The sequence below is a fragment of the Barbus barbus genome (genome assembly GCF_936440315.1).
Source record: "Barbus barbus genome assembly, chromosome: 35".
NCBI classification, from domain to species: domain Eukaryota; kingdom Metazoa; phylum Chordata; class Actinopteri; order Cypriniformes; family Cyprinidae; genus Barbus; species Barbus barbus.
Genome location: NC_136763.1, coordinates 10,487,775 through 10,511,397, shown reverse-complemented (window position 1 = coordinate 10,511,397; position 23,623 = coordinate 10,487,775). Strand labels below are relative to the sequence as shown.

The 23,623-nt window shown below is 37.0% G+C and overlaps 1 protein-coding gene across 1 annotated transcript in view; it reads left to right on the top strand.

Moving 5' to 3' along the window:
• LOC306854943 (ephrin type-B receptor 2-like) overlaps positions 1–23,623 on the top strand; it is a gene marked incomplete at its 5' end in the record, with an annotated part of 151,013 nt that overhangs the window by 98,095 nt on the left and 29,295 nt on the right. The window contains 3 exons of the mRNA XM_079393259.1: positions 6,814–6,969; positions 8,732–9,067; positions 22,916–23,040. Coding sequence (XP_079249385.1) covers positions 6,814–6,969; positions 8,732–9,067; positions 22,916–23,040 — 617 coding nt within the window. The remainder of the gene's footprint in view (positions 1–6,813; positions 6,970–8,731; positions 9,068–22,915; positions 23,041–23,623) is intronic.

Below are 23,623 nucleotides of genomic sequence, written 5' to 3'. Positions count from 1 at the left end.
TTTGGCCAATACGATAAGCTGAAAATCGTTTTCATGTAATAGGCGATAAATAGCCAATAAATCAGCGATACTAAAATTTGACACGCTTTTGTTTTCAATTCAAATCAATTGTTTTAACCCTAGTGGAAAAACTTAAGATTTATTTCATACTAAGTATAGTTCAAATCTTTTAACATATTTACTGACATATCACTCAAGACTTAAAGATATAAAAATTATAGTTCAAATTTATTTGGAGTATCACTTGTGCACAATGCACATTTCTTAATATTAAGCTTAAAATTTGTTTTAATGTCACTATTGATGAGGATTGTATGATCTTTATAATATCTACCTTTAAAAGCAAGATATTTAAAGTGTACCTAAAGTATACTTGCAATAGTTCCTCTTTAGCACAATCAAATATTCTTCAGTATATCTTTAGTTGGACTTCAGCACTATTTCTGCACAATTAAACTGCATTAAGTACAAAATTAGTTGTTCCAATTTAGCAGACTTTAAGTATACCAGTTAAGTATTCTAAAAAGTACAATTGCAGTGTATGTTTATTAAATACATAAATATGTAACTGTATTTGTAGTATACTTAGCATGAAATAAATGTTTATACATTTTAGTATTTATTATTTCACTAGGAAAATTCAAGAAGAAATGTACAGTATGACAATTAAAACATTATAATAAACAGTATGAACATTAGATGTCAACAAAGCTAATCTAACTTGAAAAATAGAGGAAATGAGCATGCACACTTAAACATGTGCATTATTGATACTGGATAAATTAAAAAATGTATACACTATCAAACACATATTCCTCTTAATGTCACATTTTTTATGGAAAATACATTAAGAGGAGCAGGTTTCTAAGCACCACCAGTTTGAAGCGCATTTCAAGGTTTGATTATATATAAAGCTGTTCTAAAGCACAGTTAGATGATGTGTAACAAACACACAACCCATCTGTTTCACACACTGCTCCCCCTGGTCACAATAGGACTTCCCCCATCCATACAGAAAACCCCTCAGACTCTGCCCCATTTCCCTGCTTTCAGCACATTTTTTGCTGCGCAAACAAAACCGAGCATCCCTTGGTTCTTCACTTTTCTGTTTTTCTTTTCCAAGCATCTCTCTTCACATATACACACAGGCCCTCACACATATTCACACACACACACACACACACACACACACACACACACACACACCCCTGTGTCCCAGGTCTCTCTCTTTAATGTAGCTTTCATTCAATGTATTACTTTGAGCCAGCTATTGAATGGCTGAATAGATAGGCAGCATAAAAAAGGGAGGGGAGTTTGTCACTCCTACAGTCACCCCAGACAAAGAGGCCTTTTTGCTCGGGTGGGTAACGAAGGACATGTGACTCTGTGTGCGGGTACACAAATTTTCATTACATATGCACGTGAGTGACCAGGTTTTGTGTGTTTTTCCTAAATGTCTGTGACTCTCTGGATTAGACAGCGTGTACAGCCAGTAGCGTCTGTAGAGAATCCCGCACAACACCCAGTCGGCCATGATGGAAATGTCCGCCTTGCGAGGCTTCACCGTTGTTTGCACTGCTGGCTCCTGAAGTGGATGCAGCTGGAGGAGCCAGCTCCGCCGGTACATGTACACACACATTCCTGCCCTGCTACCAAACGGCCCAGCGCACATGCAGCCATCTGCGTGTACGCCTCTTTCTTTAGCACCTACGTAAATCAGGCTGGATGAAAACGCTCTGGCAATCTTTGAAATCACCAGCGAATTACCTGTAATAAAACATGACTAGCGTTCTGGCACCCGAGCACACATTCACGACGGGATTTCACTCACACAGCCCACTAAGCCTGCTATTATGCCACTGCTACCTTTTCTTCAGTCTGCACGTGTTATTAGAGGCAATAAACACAAGCAAGGTGATGTTTGAAAGAGCGCCAGGCGGTTTGCGTTCTCCGCTTCTAACCGAAATGTGACAACTAAGTTCTTCACGGCGGGACTTGAACCTCTTTGATGTGATCTGGATTAGATTGACAGTTTGTGGGTGTTTCTTTAACTATTGGCACTTTTGAGCCTTGTGACTTTTATAAAATAAATTTGATAGTTTATTTAATTTGTTAGCTTATAATGTCTAACAGAGGATATACATGCATCACAGGAGAATTGCCTTTTTTTCTGAAATTAATAAATTACATTTTAAAATAAATTAAAATAAAAAAATATATATTATTGTGTTACTCTACTTTAGATCAAATAATTGCTGCCCTGGTAAGCATAAGAGACTCATTTTAAAAACAGCAACAAAAAATCTTAACAACCTTATAATGTTGAACATTAGTGTAATTCCCTCTAGCATCTTTTTCCACCACATCTTACTGTGTGATGTAAGTAATGGTGGTGAGAATTACATTTGCAGCTTATTTGTGTTGCTAAAGCTAAATGTATAGTTGTAAAAAAAAAAAAAAAGGTATAAAAATGAAGTTCATTTGAAAAAACCGATAAACGCCACTTTTCAAGAAAAAGAGCTGATTGCCGCTCATTATTCTCCACATATAGCGCGATCTGAACCCAAAACACATTTTGTCAAAAAAGCCTGCATTGTCCACTTTCAAGGCATCGAGAGTTCACGTTTTACTGCAGAAGCCGACAAGCGCCCTTGTTGTTTTTGAACAGAAGCCGTGCTGGTGTCACCACCAGTTTAGCTCAAGACTGTCTTAAGCTAAAGACAGTTCACACCAAGGACGATAACTATAAAAATAACGATAAAGAACAGCAGAATCCACACTATAACAATAAAGGCACAGAGAAACAATATCGTTGGAATAATTTTCAGAATGATTTTTTCCAGCTGATGAACAATCAAAACATTGACACCCAATCAGAATCAATCCTGTAATAATGAACTTGAGAATTTAAAGTGGCAGACGAGCATGCGCTAAGAATTAACAGACGATATTGTTCGCTGGTATGGACGCTAATATCGTTATCTTTATAGTTATAATTTTTGGTGTAAACGGGGCTTTAGTCAACCAGCTTAAAAACACGCTGGTCAGGTAGACCAGCATGAACCGGCTATTGTAAATTAATGCTGTAAATAAGCTGATTGTTTCAGCAAGCTCTTGCTCACAGAACCAGATTAATCTGAAGGAGACTAAAAGGTCCAGCATGTCTCGAAAGTGTCCTTATTTGTTATTTTCTATACAAACAGATTTCAATTTTGCACAAAAAAAACAAAGCAGCTGTATTTTTTTTTTTTTCATGCTGAGCTTGCAGGAGAAACATTATGATCAAACAATGCAACAGTTTCTAATCTGGATGTGAGCTGTATCAAAGCACTGATGCTCTTTAATCAGGTTGTCTATCGTCCCTGGGGCTACAGCTGACACTGTTTTTCTCTTCATCCTCAAATTGCATTCCTCCGCACAGGCCTCTGTGAGTTGAGTTGTATGCTTCAACAGCCATGTTTAGCACAGTCCCCACGTCTTCAGTACGGCTGACATTATTTCCATTGGTAGGATGGAACCATCTGGAAGCAAGTATGGAGACATGCAAGGTCATGCCCAGACAGCAAGTGGTGGAGTCATGCACAGATACTCGGTTCCTTCATCAGTGTGGCATAAGCTAACCCTCTCTAGGATACTTGCAGAGTTTGTAGAGGGAGGCTCGGGCCCTCTTAGTTTTTGTTTTTGTAGGTAAGGTGCACAATTTTCCTTTCAACTCTAGTTAGGGTATGTCAAACTACAAGGTCATGTGTTAAGACAACTGTTAAGGTCAATGATGATAAAAGAGAAACCTAATTTCTAATGTGCTAATTTCTTAGATATGCATTCTTTTTATACATGTTAATTTATTTTTAAATACAATTTTCAAAAAAAGATATGTATTTTAATATATATCATGAATCATTAGATCATAACATGAAATTTGTGGGGAGTCACACCACACGATGTGCAACCTGAACTAATAAAAAGGTCTCATAAAAAGGTCATATTATCTGACATTTTGAGATACATATTGACCTTTGCACACAGTCATAAAGGTCTACAGTGGTCCTATTTATGATATTGGTCATGGTCGATCCACGGGATGTTTTTTTTTTTCATTTGACAGTTTAAAGATTTTAATGTCAGCATCACCCTGACATTTTTTACCTGTTGCGCACCCCCTCCCAGAAATATATTAAAATGAATTAATTCAGAAATTGAAAACATGAGAGATGTATTCAAGTCATTGTTATGTATGAATTGCATTTTTATTGTATTTTGAATAAATTAATAGGACACAAGCTGATTTATTTGAAGCACTCTCTTGCTACAGTTTTCCCTCTCTTCCTGTTTTCTCTCTCTTTGATCTCAGTCCATTTGGGACCAGTCTGTTTTCCATTGCTGTTTTTGATTACCTTTCTCTCTGAGTTTCATCCTAAATCCTGAAGCTTTGCAGTTGTGCTTGTCTCTGTGACTCCAGTGACACTTTCTCCGAACACACAAGCCTCATATTTCACTTTACACATGGCTAGTTTTGCCATAAATCATTTGAAAAGAAAAACATGTCAAATCTAATATTAAACCGAGGTGCTCTATTGCTTTCACATTGTGCATTTTTTCCACCAGTCCATTTCTAAACGTTTATTATACTCTTGTTCGCTTGGGATTCTGGGATATTTAGCCATGATTTTATACTTTTATGTGTGTGTGTTGGGAAATTGGGCTGTCGGTTTCTTGCTAGAGGCTTATAGAAACCTGTCAGCTGGATTTGGGAAAGACTAAGTTTGCTTAAACTCTTAAGAGGGAGAAAGTGCGTGGGTGTTTTTAGAATAAGAAAAAGATGTGTTGAGTGCAAAGAAGGAATGTAAAAACGTGTATGGCAGTCTAAAGTGTTCCTGGACACTGAGCTGGTCCTGTGGTTTGCCAGGGTGTTGAAATGGGATCGAGGGAGATGGTCAGGGGCGAGCAGGTGAGAGGAAATGGGGAATAGCAGCCTTTCTGTCTGAAACATTTCACTGAAATAACACACCCCTATTTAATGACCACTGGGCACTAGTTAACCTCTGCCCCCTGTAATTGAGCTGTAAGAATGAGATCTCACTGCTTCAGCGGATGTACAGTCCGACTTATTTGTGCAGGTTTAAGAGTACGGCTGAACCCTGACTTGAGTTGCTTTCTCCAAATAAACCCGTCGACAGACATTTTACTTGGCCGGTCCGCTGCGCAAATCCTTGCCATGATTGCCATCTTAGACTATGGAGGCCGAAGCGTCTGGGCGTTATTGCTTTTTAGCTCCCCTAAAATGGTTCAGATATTGAAGGTGTGTTGAATTTGTTTGCCGTGGAAGCAAGGTCGCCCATTAGGAATGGGGTGACGGGGTTTTTCAAACTTGGCGATCTTAGACAGACTCCCCTTCCAGATGTGTGTGGATGTGGGATGTCGCTGGCTGATGTCTTTTTCTCTTGCACTCAGGGTTGGGTTAGTGTAGAGGGAAACACTCCACAGAAATGTACTGTTTATCCCAGCCAAGTGCTTGTCAGTTTTCCTACTCGCTGGGAAGTGCTTTGTTTGTTTGATATGGAGAAGTACAACATGAAAACTCGCCAGGTCTGAAAGGTCTCCAAGGAATTCTGTCATGTGTACATGAAAATACACTCCTGCTCTATGGTAGAGCAACTGCGATTAAAACAACAAACATAAAAATAGTCAACATGAAATAAAAAAATGACCCTGTTTTGTCTTCTTAATACACATTCCTGGTCTTAAAGGGATAGTTCACCTGAAAATAAAACGAAACCCATATCGAAACCCACTCACTTCTGCTGAACATAAAAGAGATAATTTAATGAATATCCACTTGGGTGAATTCAATACAAAGACATAGCGAGTCACTTTAACGCTTGGTTAACGTAATAAAGGTTAACATCAATAACAGGAAATAAGATAGATTTGAAAAGAAATGTTGCCATTACATTGAGATGCTCTCAAGAGTGAACTTGACCTCCACAGTCCAAAAGCTTTTTCAAAAGTGCATGCAATCCACCTCGAACCTGCAGTCAGTTTTGGCTTAATTTTTTTCTTTGGAGACCTGCTTTTTACAATCCAATCAATTCCTTATGGATAAAATCAAGTTCTTCCCCACATGTTCTCTTTCACTCAAAGTGTATAGTTGTAATGCCATTACATGTTGATTATAAGACAATTACCTCAACAGTTCTGGGAGAAATAAAAAAGCATAGCGTCTGTTACCTGGGGCGAGCTCTCTTACAAAGCTATTCTGGCCAGAACAGATTAAAAAACAGCACTTGACACTCTGCAGGTGCATTGAATTCTGGGAGGGATTCCAGCACCAACAGAGATGGAGGGTGTCACAGGTGAAAAGTACAAGATTCAGCAAAAGGAGAGAAGAAAGGATGAGTCGGGGTCAATAAGACATGGAACATACACTCATCTGTGTATTTGTACTTGCGTAGAATGTTTCTGGCCTTGTTCTCCTCCCCTCCTACCATCTATTTACTGTCTCCTTTACTTTATGTACCTATTATTCATAAAAGCGAGAACATCCATGAGCAGATGACAGGAAGTGGAATGCTCTTAGTGTGTCATGCAAGAGCACCGAGTTTGAATTATTCAGTCCTATATACTGAACATGCTATGTTTACCTGACTATACTGCTTCTCTTTACATGTGTGAAATGCTTTAAGTGTGTTTCAGATTGACTCCAATGGCCCATCATTTCTTCGGTGTGCTCCGGCCCTTGGAAATCATATAATATTGAAAAGTTCACTGTCTTCTCTTTGTCTTTTCTCATCACTTTCTCTATCTTTGTTTTAGCATGCCCTTCGGGTTTCTTCAAGACAGCACAAGGTGACGAGAAATGCCTTCAGTGTCCAATCAACAGCCGCACAACCAACAATGGAGCCACCAACTGCGTCTGCCGAAATGGATATTACCGCACAGACTCGGACCCCTTAGAGATGCCCTGTACAAGTGTGTGACTAATACATGAAAAACCTACTTTAAAAAATATATTTTCCAAACTATTATGCCTGTAATTTAATCAATAATCATTTATTAATAATAATAATAATTAATTGTATTTGCATGAAAAAATGTTATATAATGTAAAATATTTCATTTTAAAAGTATTTTTTAAATCTTTTAATATGTATCTTGCACAAATTTGAGATAAAAAATATGAGTTTTTTTTTTCTAGCACAATCAAGTTTAAATGAATCACAAGTCGAATAGATTTAAAGAAATGTAATTATAAATACATTTACACTCAATATAAAAAAAATGACCAAACGTACTTTCTTTAAATAAGTTGATAGCATGAAGACTGCAGCATTTAATTAAATATTTTGCTACCAAAGAAAAAAATATCTTGAATAATATATGCACATGAATGCACTGAAAAATCTATACATCCTGATTCCCTAAAATAGACAAAACACACCAATTCTACACATGAGAGAAAGTTAGGAAAATGTGATTCTAGCCTAACCTCTCTGGCTCATTTTCATTCTCAGTATCCCTACTGCATAGTCAACAACACACCTCTTTTTCCATCACTTGCAAACAGCAGCTTTTTTTGTTTATTCTCACTGACTTCAGATCAGACAGAGAAAAACAGACCTGTGGCACTATTATTGAAACCGATAAGACCATGAAGACGAAGAGAGAGAGGCAGGCAGCTCCTTACTCTGTCAAAAGTGGCATGTTTTTTTTCTCTCCCTGAAAGAGGCTAGGTGGGGGCAGAGAAGAAGGAAAAAGAAAAGGAAGAACGAGACAGGTTTTTTTTTTTACAAAAGCCATTTGCAAAAGCTTGGCCCTAGGAGGAGAGCAGCTGTTGTGCATAAGAGAGCAGCATCGTGTCGCAGAGTTGAAGCTCAGTGGGCCTTGGCTTGATTAAAGAGAGGAAACTGCAGCCTTTACCGCCCACTAACCTGGGAATGGGATGTTTAGAAACAGTTTTGCGTGCGACAAAGCTGTAGTTTCAAGACGGTTTGTCTTAATGGCTCACGACTGTAAATAGTAATGAATTGGAGCCTTCCATTTATTTTGGCTTTTTAAAAAGGGCAAAAGGCAGTGAGTTGTTTCTTGATTACCTCATATGCCCCTAGAGGAGCACCCAGAGTAATTGGGAGCACATGCCGGCTGAAGATAAACACAGGGTATTGTTAGCTTTAGTTGGGCTGTCAGTCAGAAGGAAATCTTGGAGGTGCGTTTGTTTGGTGTGCTCTTACTCTCCTTCAAACACGCTGTGCATGTGCATGAGCAAACGCAAATGATGTTTACAAACACAGGAACAGCGCGGAAATAGTTTCACTAGACGTAAATAAGCCTATGATTTGTTCGATGTTATCGTAATTTAAATTAGCATGATGGAAATACACAAGAAAATATACATGGAAATGCACACAGTACATAGTTTTATTGTATTATTTAGTAAAAAAAAAAAAAAGAGTCAATTCCATTAAAAATAAAAAATATTTGCATGTTCCAAATAATAATAAAAACATGAAATAAATACAATTAAATGAATATTTATATATTAAACAGGTACTATAATTAATATTTGTATTTTATTATTGTAGTATTATTAACATTATTAAACATATAACACCCTTCATATATTAGGTCATTTATATAAATGCATTTTTCCTTCAGAATAACTGTAGTAGTTTTTAAATCACAAAAAAAAATTAGGCCTATTAATTTGCGTATATTGTTTGTTTGTTTTTTTCAGCTGTGCCATCGGCTCCTCAAAACGTCATCTCTAGTGTGAACGAGACTTCGCTGATGCTGGAGTGGAATCCTCCACGGGAAACTGGTGGTCGCGATGACGTTGTCTACAACATCATCTGCAAGAGCTGCGGAGGCGGCAGAGGGGGCTGCACGCGTTGTGGAGATAATGTTCAGTTCGTTCCACGCCAGCTGGGACTCACAGACACCCGGGTCTTCATAAGTGACTTGCTGGCCCACACCCAGTACACGTTTGAAGTCCAGGCTGTCAACGGAGTATCGGACCAGAGCCCTTATTCACCCCAATATGCATCAGTCAACATCACTACTAACCAAGCTGGTAGGTCCACACCTTCAGTAATTAATTCATTAATTTGTTTATTTTTTTGTAACCAGGTGGTTGCTTTGGTACAACAGAAAGTTGTCATACATTTGAATTTAATTTATTTTTATTTAAAAAACATTTTTTCATTTTTAGCTGTAGTTTAAGTGTGCCATGCTTTAGCTGTTTGCCTTTATTTTGCATTTTTTTTGTTGCATTGCAATGCATTTTTTAAGAGAAAGAGTCAAGTTTTAAAGTTTCTTCTTTCTTAACAAACCTGTCTGATTCGAGTAGGTTGAATCTAAAACCAGCCTAACTATTTAGGGCTTCTTTAAGTTAGGTAAATCACTGACTAGTTATTTTAGAAAATTTCATATCTACCACATAACTGTCCTAATGTTTTCAGAGTTTATTTACGCTCACATTATTAGGCGGCCAGCTATTCTAAACTCACTATGTGCAATAGAGAGTTAAACAGAATACTGTGTAACTCTCTTTGTTACCTCCAGATTACATCCTGATTACACTCTTTGGCTCACATCCCACCATGTCACCATGAGATTAGACATAATTCCCAAAAACTCAACGTGATGCACGTTGAATTGGACCCAAACCATAGTGGGACAGATTATCCGGAGCCTAGGATCTCTCCAGCCAATGATGACTTTTAATGAAAAACAGCTTCTTGCTACTGATTAGACAAACCTTTTTTTCCCCCAGTCCTGAAGCAGTGGCCATGGCTGGGAGACATCGTACAATCAGATGCTGCCATTGCAAAGGCAACAGAAGACTGCTTTTTTTCCACTCATGGCATTGTGGTTTAGATTACTGTTCCAATTATTTCAGAGGGGCTGCAGCATTGATTTGTACTTTAAGTGTCTGTATGAAATGTGCAGCTGATCGTGCCAGATCAGTACTGGGAGCTCTTAGGGGCTCAAACATAGACAGACATTATTTTATGTTCCTCATCCCTGCTGGTTACAGACAGATCATCAAACCCATACCCGCTTTAGCCTAGTAAAGCTAAGTAAAGCTTTTAATTGGTTGTGACACATCGCTAACATCAAAATGCAACAATTTTTCAACATTTGCCTCACTAGGGGGAGGTTTTATCCAATTTGTTGTGCAAAAAGCATGTGGGAAGACGTGTCTTTTGCATCCTGATGAGACCGTTGACCTATAGCATGCTAAGTATATTGTGTTCTCATCATCACACATAACTTATATAACCAACTACACGCTCACATTACCTACTCAAACTATTTACTCCCTCCTAACTACTGTAAGTTCACTCGCATTCATCCAGTCAGCTTTGGAAATTCAATTAAGACAAAATTGTGAGCATAGAGACATGCTAAATATTGTCACTGAAGCTCGAGTTTGAATGTGCGCAGCAGGTCTTAGAGGTCAAGGGCGGATTCAGACTTGCTCTCATAAACTGACAGGGGGATCCTGTAAAGTCTTCAACTTTTTACATTCAGTCTCTCAACAGTTACACTAAGTGCACTTGAGACATTTAGATGACTTGTGAACGTATGTGAAACTGCCATGAGAGTTGAATGATGAGGCTTTCACTGTTTCTTTGAACAAGAAACGACTGATCGGCTGAAAACAGAAGGATTGTTAGATTTGCTTCAAATGAGTCAGCTGAAAAGCATCTTTGAAACGAAAGCCAACTTTTTCCCCCAAGCTTTATGGGTCCACATATTCTTGGAGAACTGCCGAGAATTTGTACCATTTTACCCAAACCTTACATTTATGTTACATTACTTCTCATAAAAATCATACTGGAGCTGCAATTAAAACGTAGAAGTCTTTGTTAAATATTTCAGTAACTGTATTTGTATTTTTTTTTTTTTTTTAATTCAGCCCCATTGTTTTCTTTCAGTCATTTTAGGCTTTCTTTGTCCTCCAGAGATACACTTATAATCACACATTTCTGTGATTTTAAGAAGCATTCTCATTGCTTGCAAAATGAGCAACAGCCCTGGGTGGTGTACTTTGGTGCCTAGATTTCTGATCTCCTATTAGTCATTCATTTATAAATATGGACGGTTATGTTATGCGATTTTAGCTTTGTGTTGTCAATACAGTAAATTCTGTGTTTGAACTTATATTTTCACAGAACATCAGGCAATCTTATCTCAGAAGATCATTGTGATTTCTTATTATACTGTATTACCTATTTAAGGTAATATTTTTACATATTTTAGTCCATTTGTAGGTTTCTTTCACCAAAAACAGTTGATTAGCATGACAATTCTCCCTCTCTCTTTGATCTTAGAATTAAACTTGCAATTTTTGCTAGTCTGAGCATGAATAGCATACAGTAGTTAGTTATTGATCTTCTGTGTAAACTGAAATCACAGCTACAGTCAGAAGTATATATAAGAATCAATAGAAAATAAAAATACAGTACAATTATATAGTTATAGAAACAAGTAAAATAATTAAGCTGTCCCATGATAATAGTGTCAGTACTGTTTGGAGCATTTTGTGTTAAGCTTTAGAGTAGGTCTGCTTAGTGCACTGAATTATTTTATTTCTAAAGAGCAAGGAAAATCCAATTTTCCATGATATGGCTCCTGTAGTACCTTTTACATAATGAATTGCTATTGCTTTTATATATATTTTTATAGAAAGATTGTTCCCCATATGTTTTCACTCGGCAGTACCCTGCTTTAACCCGTGCTTTCTTCATTCTGGGGTTCCTCACTGCTATTGGGACGTGCTACCCCTGCTCCGCCTGTCACTTTGGATTAGCAGCCCTGGACCTCCATCAGGGGGAGCTGTGAAAGTACTCCAGCTCCCTGTTAGCAGACTGGGCCCCCTGGGACAGGGCACTAGGACTGAGGGGCCTGGGTCAGGCTGTCCGGGCCTTTAATTTTGTCTGGATTGGAGGGCTTTGGGGTTACATAAACATCTTGTCACCCCTCATTAGCAAAGGCGGCTTCGAGCTTCCCCCTTCTCATTTTGTGCTCGCAGTGAACGTTTTTGTCCATATCCATGTGCAAGCATTAATTAGACACGTTTTAAGCCTGCCTGCTGAAGAAGAGAGGTATATTCTGCAAGAGAAACAAACAAACAAGAAAATTAGAAGTGATTACCGTAAAAACCCGTATTTGTTTTTTTTATCCGAGTGGCCCCCTTTTAGTTCTTAAGCTTGATGATGAGATTTGTCATCAATTGAAATTCCTTTTTTTTTTTTTTTTAATCTCTCCGCATTCTCTCTCTGTTCTCAGGCAATTGTTTTCAGGAAGTTTCCCTACAGCTGCCGCTATCATCCTTATACCTAGGCCTTTTCACACTGTCCATCATGATCTCACACACGGTACAGTTGAAGCTTTACTCAAATGGCTGAAAGAACAGCAGACAAAGGCAGCAAAACTCTGAATGTTTGTACAGTGGACAGCCTTTAAAGCACAAGTTATACTTATGGGTGATACATCATGGGCTTAAACTGTCCTCGTGCACACTTATTAAGGGATGAACAATTCATAAACACTGCTATTATGGGGATAGTGTTATGATCTTGGCCTTGGAGAGTTATTTTCCAGATCTTGATGAATTATGACCAGACTGCCCGCTAAGTATCAGGTTGGTGGTGTTCTCTGCATTGACCCAGAATGTAGTAGTGAGGAAAGCTGCAAAAAGCTGCTATGGTTCACTTTCTTCTACCATTTTTCACTGCTGAGGAATTTGTTTTTTTTTACAATGTTTTTATTATCTAGGCCAGTGGTTCTCAACCGGTGGGTCGTGACCCAAAAAGAGGATGAGAAAGGGTTGTGAACATCAGAAACAATAAATGACTAACCATATAATTGCGCATAAGTTAAATATATGCTTATCAACTTTTAAAAAAGGAAAACCACTCCCCATATTCTTTTGCAAATACATTTGTTGGTTGTTTGCATTAAGTGTAAATAATAATACTGTAGATGCAAAGTATAAATATAGAAATAATATGTATTATTAATAATATGTAACATATATGAGCAATGGTGGACGATTGCCAGATTACCTGTTGGCTATTTGCACTCAGTATGCATAAACCGTAACAATAAAAAAAATGTTTTGTTTGTGAACACATTCATGTACTGGTAATTCACTACTTCACGTCTAGTGAAGCAAAACCACTGATCCTGGAATAAAAAAAAAATGTAGACCATTTTAACTTGGACACTTTGTTTTGTAAAAAAAAAGTGAGCTAAGAACCTTCGAAACTTATTACGTAACTGACTTTATGGACAGAATGAACTTGGTATTTGTAAAACTTTGTCAAGGGTCCTTTAACCTTTTAAAGACCCTCAACTTTTTTTTCATCAGAGAATAAAATGGCAGGAAAAAAAATCTGCCAACCTCTTATTTCAAGGGTTTTGAGTTTAATGGATTAAATTAAATTCAGTTTGAAGTAGCCTGAATGAGTATTACTGATAAAATGGAGCCCCCAAAAATAAATAGGATGTACTTAAACGACACTTAAAATTATGGCCATGTTTAATTTCTGCATTCCGTTTGTCTTTTTTATATCATTTTATTTATTTATTTATTTATTTAGCTAGAAGTGTTTTTTAATTCCTTTAAAACAATGACCACTTGGTTTGATAATTTGTTGTAATGCAGTGATGTGCATACATTAAATGGCTTAAGTGTCCTTATACAAATGAGTGTGATGATAATCAACAACAACAGCATAAGCAGCAATCTGGATCATTGTCCCTCAGAGGTCTAAACAGAAACAGCATGCTTTGCCTTTATTAGTTTAGTGATTTGTCTTAATTATGTGCACACCAGAAAGCTTAACAAAGCCGTACTGAAGAAAGGCACAAAGTTTTATTGAGGCAATTTTACAGAGGCAAACAGGAATGAAGGCCTTAAGCTCTGGGTAGCTACAGCAATAGTGCACGTCTGTGTCAGGCAGCTGGAGACACAAAGACAGCTACCTTTCCCTTCTGCTTGGCTTTCCTCCCTTGTCCCCTGCAGCTCTGCATCAACAGGGCAAGCAAGGTTAATCAGTCATCAAGTAAACCCAAACTGACTCCAGGCCCTTCACTTTACTCTAACACACACATATGAGACCGGCATTTATCAGGGCAAGGATAGAAAACGTCTGCCTGGGTGTCCATCTCTCTGGAAGTTTTATTAGAGCAGTGTGTGACAGATCGCCTGCAATTTGTGATTTGCCTACATTCGGGAAGCACTTGGGAAGTGCCACTCAAGGGGTCATTTAACTTACCTCTCCCCATGAACGGAGAGAAATATAGAGCCACATGGCTCAGCCAGCTTCACTCTATACATATTTCTGTTCTTCCCTGTGAAGAGATGGATGAATGGAAACTAAAAAAATCAACATTTCTGTCAGCGATGTTCACTATGCACCATGTGCTTGAGCTTTACATCATTTGCCATGTCCTGAATTCATTGCAGCACTGTACTTTGCATCAGGAAGAGTGTTTAATGATGGTTTTACAAATAAACCAAATTTGATATAATAGTTAACAAATTAACCACTTAATAAACATTATATTTTTAAAATAAATAAAATCAGTGTAGCATTTATTAATCTGGGTTAATGTTAATTATTATTTTTAAATGTTAGTTAACTTTGATAAATAAACATCATTCTAACATATTTTAGTTATAATACTTGCATTAACGTAATTGTTAAGTGTTACAATTCTGTTATACACTTTTACATATAATTTACAGTTTTACTGTGTGGTACATTTATTACACAAATTGTTGAAAATATTCAGTGTATTACATATACATTTTTATATAAATACACTGCCATTAAAAAGTTTGGGATCAGTAAGATTTTGAATGTTTTCTAATGGATTCTCAATGCTCACTAAGGCTTAATTATTTGATCAAAATACAGAAAACAGTAATATTGTGCTTACCTATTTTAATACACTTTCAAATAAAATTAATTTCTGTGACACGGCACTGCATTTTCATCAGCTATTACTCCAGTCAGAGTCACATGATGCTTCAGAAATCATTCTAATCTGCTGATTTATTGTCAGAGTTGAAACTGTTGTGCTGCTTAATATTTTTTTGGAACCTGTGATATCTTTTTATTTGATTATTTGATGAATAAAAAGTTAAATAGAAAAGCATTTATTCAAAATTGAAATCTTTTTTAGCAGTATAAGTCTTTACTATAACTTTTATCCATTTAACACATCCTTTCCTTAATTTCTTTAAAAAAAAAAAAAGAAAGAAAAAAATATATATTGACCCCAAACTTTTGAATAGTAACACACTATTTCTATTTTGAATAAACACTGTTCTTTTAAAATTTTAGCATGTTTCCAGTCCAACACACTGTTTGAGCGTAACAATTGTTGTCCATCACGGCAAACTCCTGGCAACATTAGCTCCCAGCCATTAGCTTTCTGCGTGAGAGTCTGGCACACCCAGATAAACGGCCGACCCATATGCCATTTCCGTCTGCCAGCTCACTCCGTACTCTATTGCGTCATTCAGCATTATACACTCCAGATACTGTTTGTTTATCCATTTCATTAGTCCAAGGTGAGCAGTACCACATGTGTGTCAGGCTTTGCTTAATACCTGAGGAAATGAATTGGTTCCTTATCAGATGGGGGAATCATTGTATGACCGAGTTACATTATGCAGTTGGGTCTGGTAATCTGGCTCGGGCGCTGTCGGGTGCTGGTGGAAGATTTATGACTTAATTATCTTCAGAATTGCTTTGGCGAACTCCTGTCGGGCCACCAGAGACAGTGATGCCACCGGCAGCCTCCCGAGAAGGTGGCGATACAGAGCTAGATGATTCTATTCCCACATAATTGAGTAGTGCACTCTCGTATTTTACTGTCTTGACCTTATTGCTGAGAGACGTCCATTTCGTTTTTCAATATGTGCTCACCTCAATAAGGCTTTCAGATAAATGTAGATTGCCACCTGTAATGCCGAAGAGCAAGCCTGTGCTTTTTTTTTTTTTCACCTCGGACATGGATCTTTCACCGAGAAGTCTGCCCTTTTCATGCCGTGCTTCACAAATATAAAGCGGGTTGCCGGTGTGGGAGCACTGTGACAGAAGGTGGCAGAGAGGGCACATATGGAAGGTGCCAGGTGGGGTCAGGGGGCAGCTGGGCAGGAGACTCCACCTGGAACACTGGCAAAGTCCAAAATCACAGCTCCCGTCCCGTCACATGCTGTTGCATACTAATCACATCAGGTGTCATTGGAGGAAAGTAAGGGCTGTTTCATTTGCATCAGCCAGGAAAAGGCCTTCATAAGTATGCAGCGCAGGCTGGCGGAGCTGTTGACTATGCAGTGACCAGTGCATAAAATATCCATTTCATTACCGAAAAAACAATAATGTAAGTGCATATTGTTGTAAATGGGAAATCTTACCAATTACTTAACGCTTTGATGGCTGAAACCATTTCGCGCATGCAATAAATACAATACAGCAAGGATTTGGTGTTTAAATCACTGTCATTTAAGGCCAGTAATGTTTACAAAGAACGGTGTATTATTCTGTAATCATCCTGGATTAACTAAATATCGCAGTGACAGGTGCAAAGGCTCAATTAGAAATCTTGATTTATTGCTGGAAGTGGAGAAGTTAATTGTGTTGTTCTGAAATGTTTAAAAAGGCTGAGAAGCATAAACAAATGACTAGGGTAATTTGTATGAAACTGCAGTTTGATATGACCCTGAAATTCATTGAGGTTTTAAAAATGACAACAAACACCCTCTGCTTTGTTTTATTTATTTACTCTTTGCTTCTACTCCTTGTGCATAGATTGCAAGGTCAAAACATCACACTACTATCTGTTTTAGGTCATTCAAACTGCATAGGTTTCAGTTCATATACAGTCATTCAAAAAAAAAAAAACTCATACTGATGTACATTCATGCCATGACATAATACATAATATGCAAATAAAATATGATTTGTTGGACAAAAAAAAAATCAATATCTGTATTTTGTATTTGATTCTGCAATTTGGTAAATAAAATTAGCATTTTTTACACAAGGTCCTAAGCTAAAATCACGTAGAGGCTTGGGCTCACATCAAGTCTTGACCCAAATAAGTCATGGCAGGATAACAAAATCGTAAGAGCTAATATAATTTGTCCTCCTCTCTGTTAACAGAAAGAACAAGAGTTGAACAGGTTCCTTTGTTTAGATGTGATGTGGCAACAGACCTCTGGTTGTCTGTGAAGATCATGAGATCTGTCAGATGGCAATCGATATACATCAAACCCATTGACTATGCATAAAAGAAGGAATGCTAATGCACGTCATTGGACAGCTGCCATTTGTAGACTTAGCCGGGTTTTCTCTAAACACCAGAGTTCCTTGAGCAGCGAAACTGTGCAGAGGGTTTCAGATTAGACTCAAACTCTCTGTAAGTGTCTGCAATATTCTTAAGACGCTGAAATGCCTACTTTTGATTTAGCTTATGGTGTGTATACGAGTACATTAATGTTTCAATCTTTTCCAGTGCAGATGGTTTAAAGCTTGATGAACTGAAAAGGGGGTGCGCTGCTTTATGGCACTGGAAACTCTGTGGAGACATAAAACCCTCAATCCAATACAGATGGGAAATAGGGACGCCTGCCAGTTCCTCTCTGCATTTTTTTTTTTTTTTTTTTTTAGGAATCTAAAAGTTACATGCAAATGTAGCGGGTTCTTCCCCTCCTTTCTGGCTCTCTCTGGACGTGAGTCTCGTAAATAGGCGATACTCGCAGTGTACGCTTCTGCGTGGTAGAGGAACAGCAGCTGCTGTCGGATTGTTCTGGGAAAAACTTGCCGTGGGGAAGTTTTACCGTAAAAGGGGCTAGGAGAGTCGACGGGGGTGGATGAAATTTATAAGCACTGACCTGCAAGGGCTACTTCTACCAACCTTACCAAATCACTATGTCGCTCTTCCACACCACAACTCGGCTCCAAATGAGATCCACATGCCTTCCAAACCTATTATATAGACCTGTAGTGAAGAGCCAATGGGATTGAGAGAACATTCCACATCAGTCAAAGCCTTTTATTTGATAATTAAGCCGAGCTTTTGGTTACACATTCTTTGCTCGCTCAGTGTTCACCCTGTCCCTAATTATCACTCATTACACACCTATTATTAAGAACTCAGAACTTAGTCTCAGATGACGTATACTTGGACTTAATATGTAGATTTTTGTGTAGGCATTCAAGCACACGGTGCAATATATTATTATGTTAATTAATTAATAAAATCATCATGATTTATAAATCATAATTGCACATACACAAAAACATTAATTATGTTATTTGTGTATATTTATATATATGCACTGCCGTTCAAAAGTTTGGGTTGGTATTTTTTTTAAATATTACAATTCCAAATAACTGTTTTCTATATTAATATATTTTAAATGAATATTCTGTCAATGCTGAATTTTCAGCTATTACTCCAGTGTTACATGATCTTTCAAAAATCATTCTAATATGCTGAGTCACTGCTCAAGAAACATTCTTTATTATCACAGTTGAAAAGGTTTGTGCTTTTCTAATATTTTTGTTGAAACAAATTTATTAGATTAAGCAATCACTTTTTATTTGAACATGTCCTTGCTCAATTATTCAAGAATTAATTTCTTAATAATAATAATAATAAATTGAGCATCTTTTAAGTGTTAAAAATGTATCACGATCTATGCATTTTATTGTTTGGAATTTTAGACGTAGTATTTGCTGGAATTCTAAGAAAGAATCCAGCTTAACGTGGCTGGCTGTAGCTATAATGGCTGAGAGGTGCTTATTTACCAGCTTCGTTTGGATCAGAGCTCAAGAAATGTTTTTTTTTTTTTTTTTTTGGTGCATGCAAGACCATGCTCCATTAAAGACCTATAAACTTATATAAGTGGAATTAACTTGGTAAACCCAGTATATTATTTATTATAGATCTTATAGGCATTGAAGTAAAGATATACTGGCATAAAGGCAAGAATTGGGCCTCAGAAACGATTACATAACTGTCATAAAGTGTGCAAAAACCCCTGTGTCTGTCATATTAGATCCAGAAGAACAGCTCATATAAATTTTGATGCCCAGAACTGTGATGAATGCATAACAAATGAACTGTTTGGATATGTACAATATGTATGTATAAGCTCATCATTATTCCATCCAACTTTTAAACATGTTCCATCCCATCTGGTTGTTTTCCTTAGCGCCCACATGCAAATGTTATCTATTCCTCGTGCTTATGTTTTCTGCACCTCACGCACAGAGACCGCGTGCGGAACATAGTGTGATCACTCCAATGTGTCCGAACACTCCATCTGCCAGGAAAAAGTTAAGATAAATAGCCCTCATCAACTGTACCATAGAGAGTAATTGTGTGGAAACACTGGAATTCTGCAAAAGTAGAACGGACACTTCATTAGATGTTATAATCATAACTGTGAGTTCACTAAGAAGGTTTTTAAGTTGTCACTTTCTTACCCATCATACTAGTGTTTTCCTTTGATTTGAACTGTGATGGAAGCGTGTCATTCCGCCATGAGGAAAACATCCTCCGGTAACTGGAAAACCATAACTTTCTGCCTTTTCAATTTTCTCAAATTAACATATGTTCACCCCTGTGAGCTGTTGTACATGCTCTGACTTTATTTGCATTATTCCAGATTGAATGACCAGAGACAGACTGGGCGCAATGTAAATGCAGCACACAAAGCACACATTCAGCCTTTAATGTATATATATATATATATATATATATATATATATATATATATATTTATATATTAGTGCTGTCAATCGATTAAAAAACAACAACTAATTAATCGCACCTTTTTCTGAAATGAATCGCGATTAATCCCACCTAACATTAAAGTTTTTAAATATACTTTTATATTGCAATAATTTCGCATTCAATCTTCAAATTAATGTACAAACAACATAAAGACGGTACATTTTTTAATATTTGTATAATGGCATCTTTTTTTATGACTGAAGGCCAGCACCACTCTGATGTCTCTGGAATAGTTTTTTTTTTTTTCCCCAGTAGCTATTTAATCATTGATCAGCCCTTCAACATTACAAAGCTTTCAATTTTAACATTTATTAGACTTAAAAAAGAACTTCTAATTTAAGTGAACTTAAAACAATCTTCACATAAACCCATTATAATAAATGTCATACCTGTGCCCTTCAGCAGAAACATACATAAATTGAAATTGAAGTTATCAAACACATTCTAAATTAAATATAGATGAATCCTTAAAGCTATAAAAGTTATTTTTTCCTCTTTTTTTCTTTGTCCTTTGATTAATAGAATCACAGCAGCCGGTTAGTAGGTTATTTTGGCTGTTTTGTCTTTAAGAGCTGTCGCTGCTGAACGTGACGCGGTTCTGACACACATAATATTTTCTCTCAACACTTTTTTACCATTTCTGGCACACTTCAGGTCATAAAGTCTCTATTAATGAGCTGACGGGTTAAATCGGGCGTGTTAGATGAGTGAGATAGTGCTGGGCTGCTCCAGGATAGTTTTGAAAACCATTTCAGAGACATGTTCTTAAATGTGACTCATAAAATTAGGGTGACCATACATGGCATTTTTCCCGGACGAGTCCTGGCCAGGATTTCTATAACTTTTTAACCATGACATTGCTTGCACGTTTATTTTGTGCTTTGATATGAAAGGATACAGGCTACAGCGCGTGCCGTGTCTTTGTGTGTGCAACTGAAGAGCTCTCCCTGCAAGCACAGTACCATTTCCGCGCTCGTTTGACTCGCACCTGGCGCTGAAGTGAAGTGGAGCGCGCGTCTGAAACGTCTCCCGTTGATGTGGTCGTACAGACGTTCTGCGACTGAATAAATGCACTTCTTGTCAAGAGAAAAAGTGACAGAAACAGCAATTGTGAGTGGGGTGGCCAACCCTAGCCCCACCCCTGCGTTAAATATTTTTAACACGTTATACTGAAAAAATTAATTGCATGCATTAACGCGCTAATTTTGACACCACTAATATATATATATATATATATATATATATATATATATATATATATATATATATATATACTGTATATATACAGTTGAAGTCAAAACTTTACATACACCTTTCAGAATCTGCAAAATGTTAATTATTTTACCAAATTAAGAGGGATCGTACAAAATGCATGTTATTGTTTATTTAGTACTGACCTGAATAAGATATTTCACATAAAAGATGTTTACATATAGTCCACAAGAGAAAATGTCCCTGACAAATGTCCCTGACCCTGTTCAAAAGTTTACATACACTTGATTCTTAATACTGTGTTGTTACCTGAACGATTCAAAGCGGTGTTTAGTGATAGTTGTTCATGAGTCCCTTGTTTGTCCTGAATATTTAAACTGCCTGCTGTTTTTCAGAAAAATCCCACAAATTCTTTGGTTTTCCAGCATTTTTGTGTATTTCAACCCTTCCCGACAACGACTGTATGATTTTGAGATTCATCTTTCCACACTGAGGACAACTGAGGGACTCATATGCAACTATTACAGAAGGTTCAAACGCTCACTGATGCTCCAGAAGGATCTTTCCCCCCTTCCCTTATTTCTTTTTTTATTTAAGCATTATTTTTATTTTATTTTATTTAGTCACATTGAATTAATGTAAATTGTATTTATTATATATTTCATTTTAATTAATAAATGGGGTAATTTGTACAGAAGTCAGTTTGGACAAATTAGATTTTATTTATTTTTTTATTTTATTTTATTTAGCAATATACAGGGTGATGAGCTAGACTGGCACAGTGGTTAACGAGAAAAATGTAAAATGGCATTTCATGCCCAAAAGGTTGCCGACCCTTGATGTTTATTAAGCCTTTGTGGCAAGTAACATAAACAAAACAAACAATTAAATCGCTAACCACAATTAATTTTTATGGCAATTAATTAAAAGCCAAAATGTTGCTGATAGAAGGAAAAACTGCTGAAAATGAACAGTGCTCTTCTAAGCACTGGACTCAAGACCTCCTCTATTACCTGTGCATTCAAGACAGATTTACAACTCATTCTGGGATCTGGAGAGTGGGAAATAAGCACACGAATAAGCCACTTAAGCTCTCCTTCAACCCCAGAGACTGTAAGCTCAAGCTGATAGCAACCACGGGCTTTCCCACAGAGTGGCTTTTTCATAGAGAAGTGTGTGCCTGAGGAGAGGCCCGTGACTTGGAGACGGCAAAGGCCATAAATCCTGGCCTCTCCAAACCCCACACAACTCCAACTGTGTTCCTGAGCATCTCCATTGAGTTTTTTGACCTGGTATGCCACGCTCTAATGCCTATTAGCTATTAGGAACACCCTGGACTTTTATTTCAGTAATAAACAGGGGGAACTTTCTTTTGTCTGGCAGTCAGGTTGAACAAGTCCAACACAACAGAGCCACTAATATAGGGTTTGACACACGTTCCCCCGTAATTACCAAGCACGCTGATAAAAAATAAACTCTATAATTCGCAAATTCAAAGACATAAAACACCAGTTGTGTTCACCATACTTGTGGTTTTCATGAGTAGAAATTGCACCTGGTTTTATTTCTTTTCAGCACACAACAAAATTAGTCAGCCTTCCTTTTGAGGAGAATATAACAAGAGATTTCAGGCTAGATTAAATGGCAATGAGGAACCATGACCAATGACAGAGACTGAGCCTGGCCTGGAAATTACCCTTGCCACCTTGTTTATGCGGTTCAGCGCAGTGTGATTTTTTTAATCACACACCAGGATCTGTGCTTTAATGCCTCTGTAACTATATATAAGGCATGTGTAAGCTGATCAGCAGCTTGATTTGTATCATTCTTTAAATACTGTATATAATATGACTCTTGTCTTTTTTTTTTTTTCCAGCTCCTTCTACAGTGTCTATCATGCATCAGGTCAGTCGCACCATTGACAGCATCACTCTCTCCTGGTCCCAGCCAGATCAGCCCAATGGCGTCATACTTGACTACGAGCTGCAGTATTATGAGAAGGTATCACATAAACACACTTGAGTAATGCATTTTACACACTTATAATGCGGAATGCATGCAGTGTCATTTAACATTATCAGCATTCATTATTTATTCTCGGTTTTGTGAGAGTATCTTATAAATGCATGAGTTCAAATTAAATTGCTGTTGTTAATGTGGTAATAATAATAATAATAAAATAAAATAAAAAAATTACATAAAAAAGGGTTCAATAAACTGATAAAAAAAGATCACAGTAAAGACATAAATCAATTTCAATTGATTAAGTAAATATGGTCATTTTGATTTTCTATTTATGAAATAATCCTGAAAAGAAAAAAAAAATCAAATAAACGTTTTCACAAAAAATACTAAGCAGCAACTGTTTTCAGTATTGATAATAATAAAAATGTTTCTAGAGAAATGTTTTCTTCACAAATATACTGTTTTACTTTTGAACAAATAAATATGGTTTGATAAAGTAACTTCTTTATAAATATTTGATACTTTATCAAATAAATATTTGATAAAGTAACTTCTTTAAAAAAAAAATATCATCAACACTAAACTTTTGAACAGTAGCATACACACAGTAATGATATAT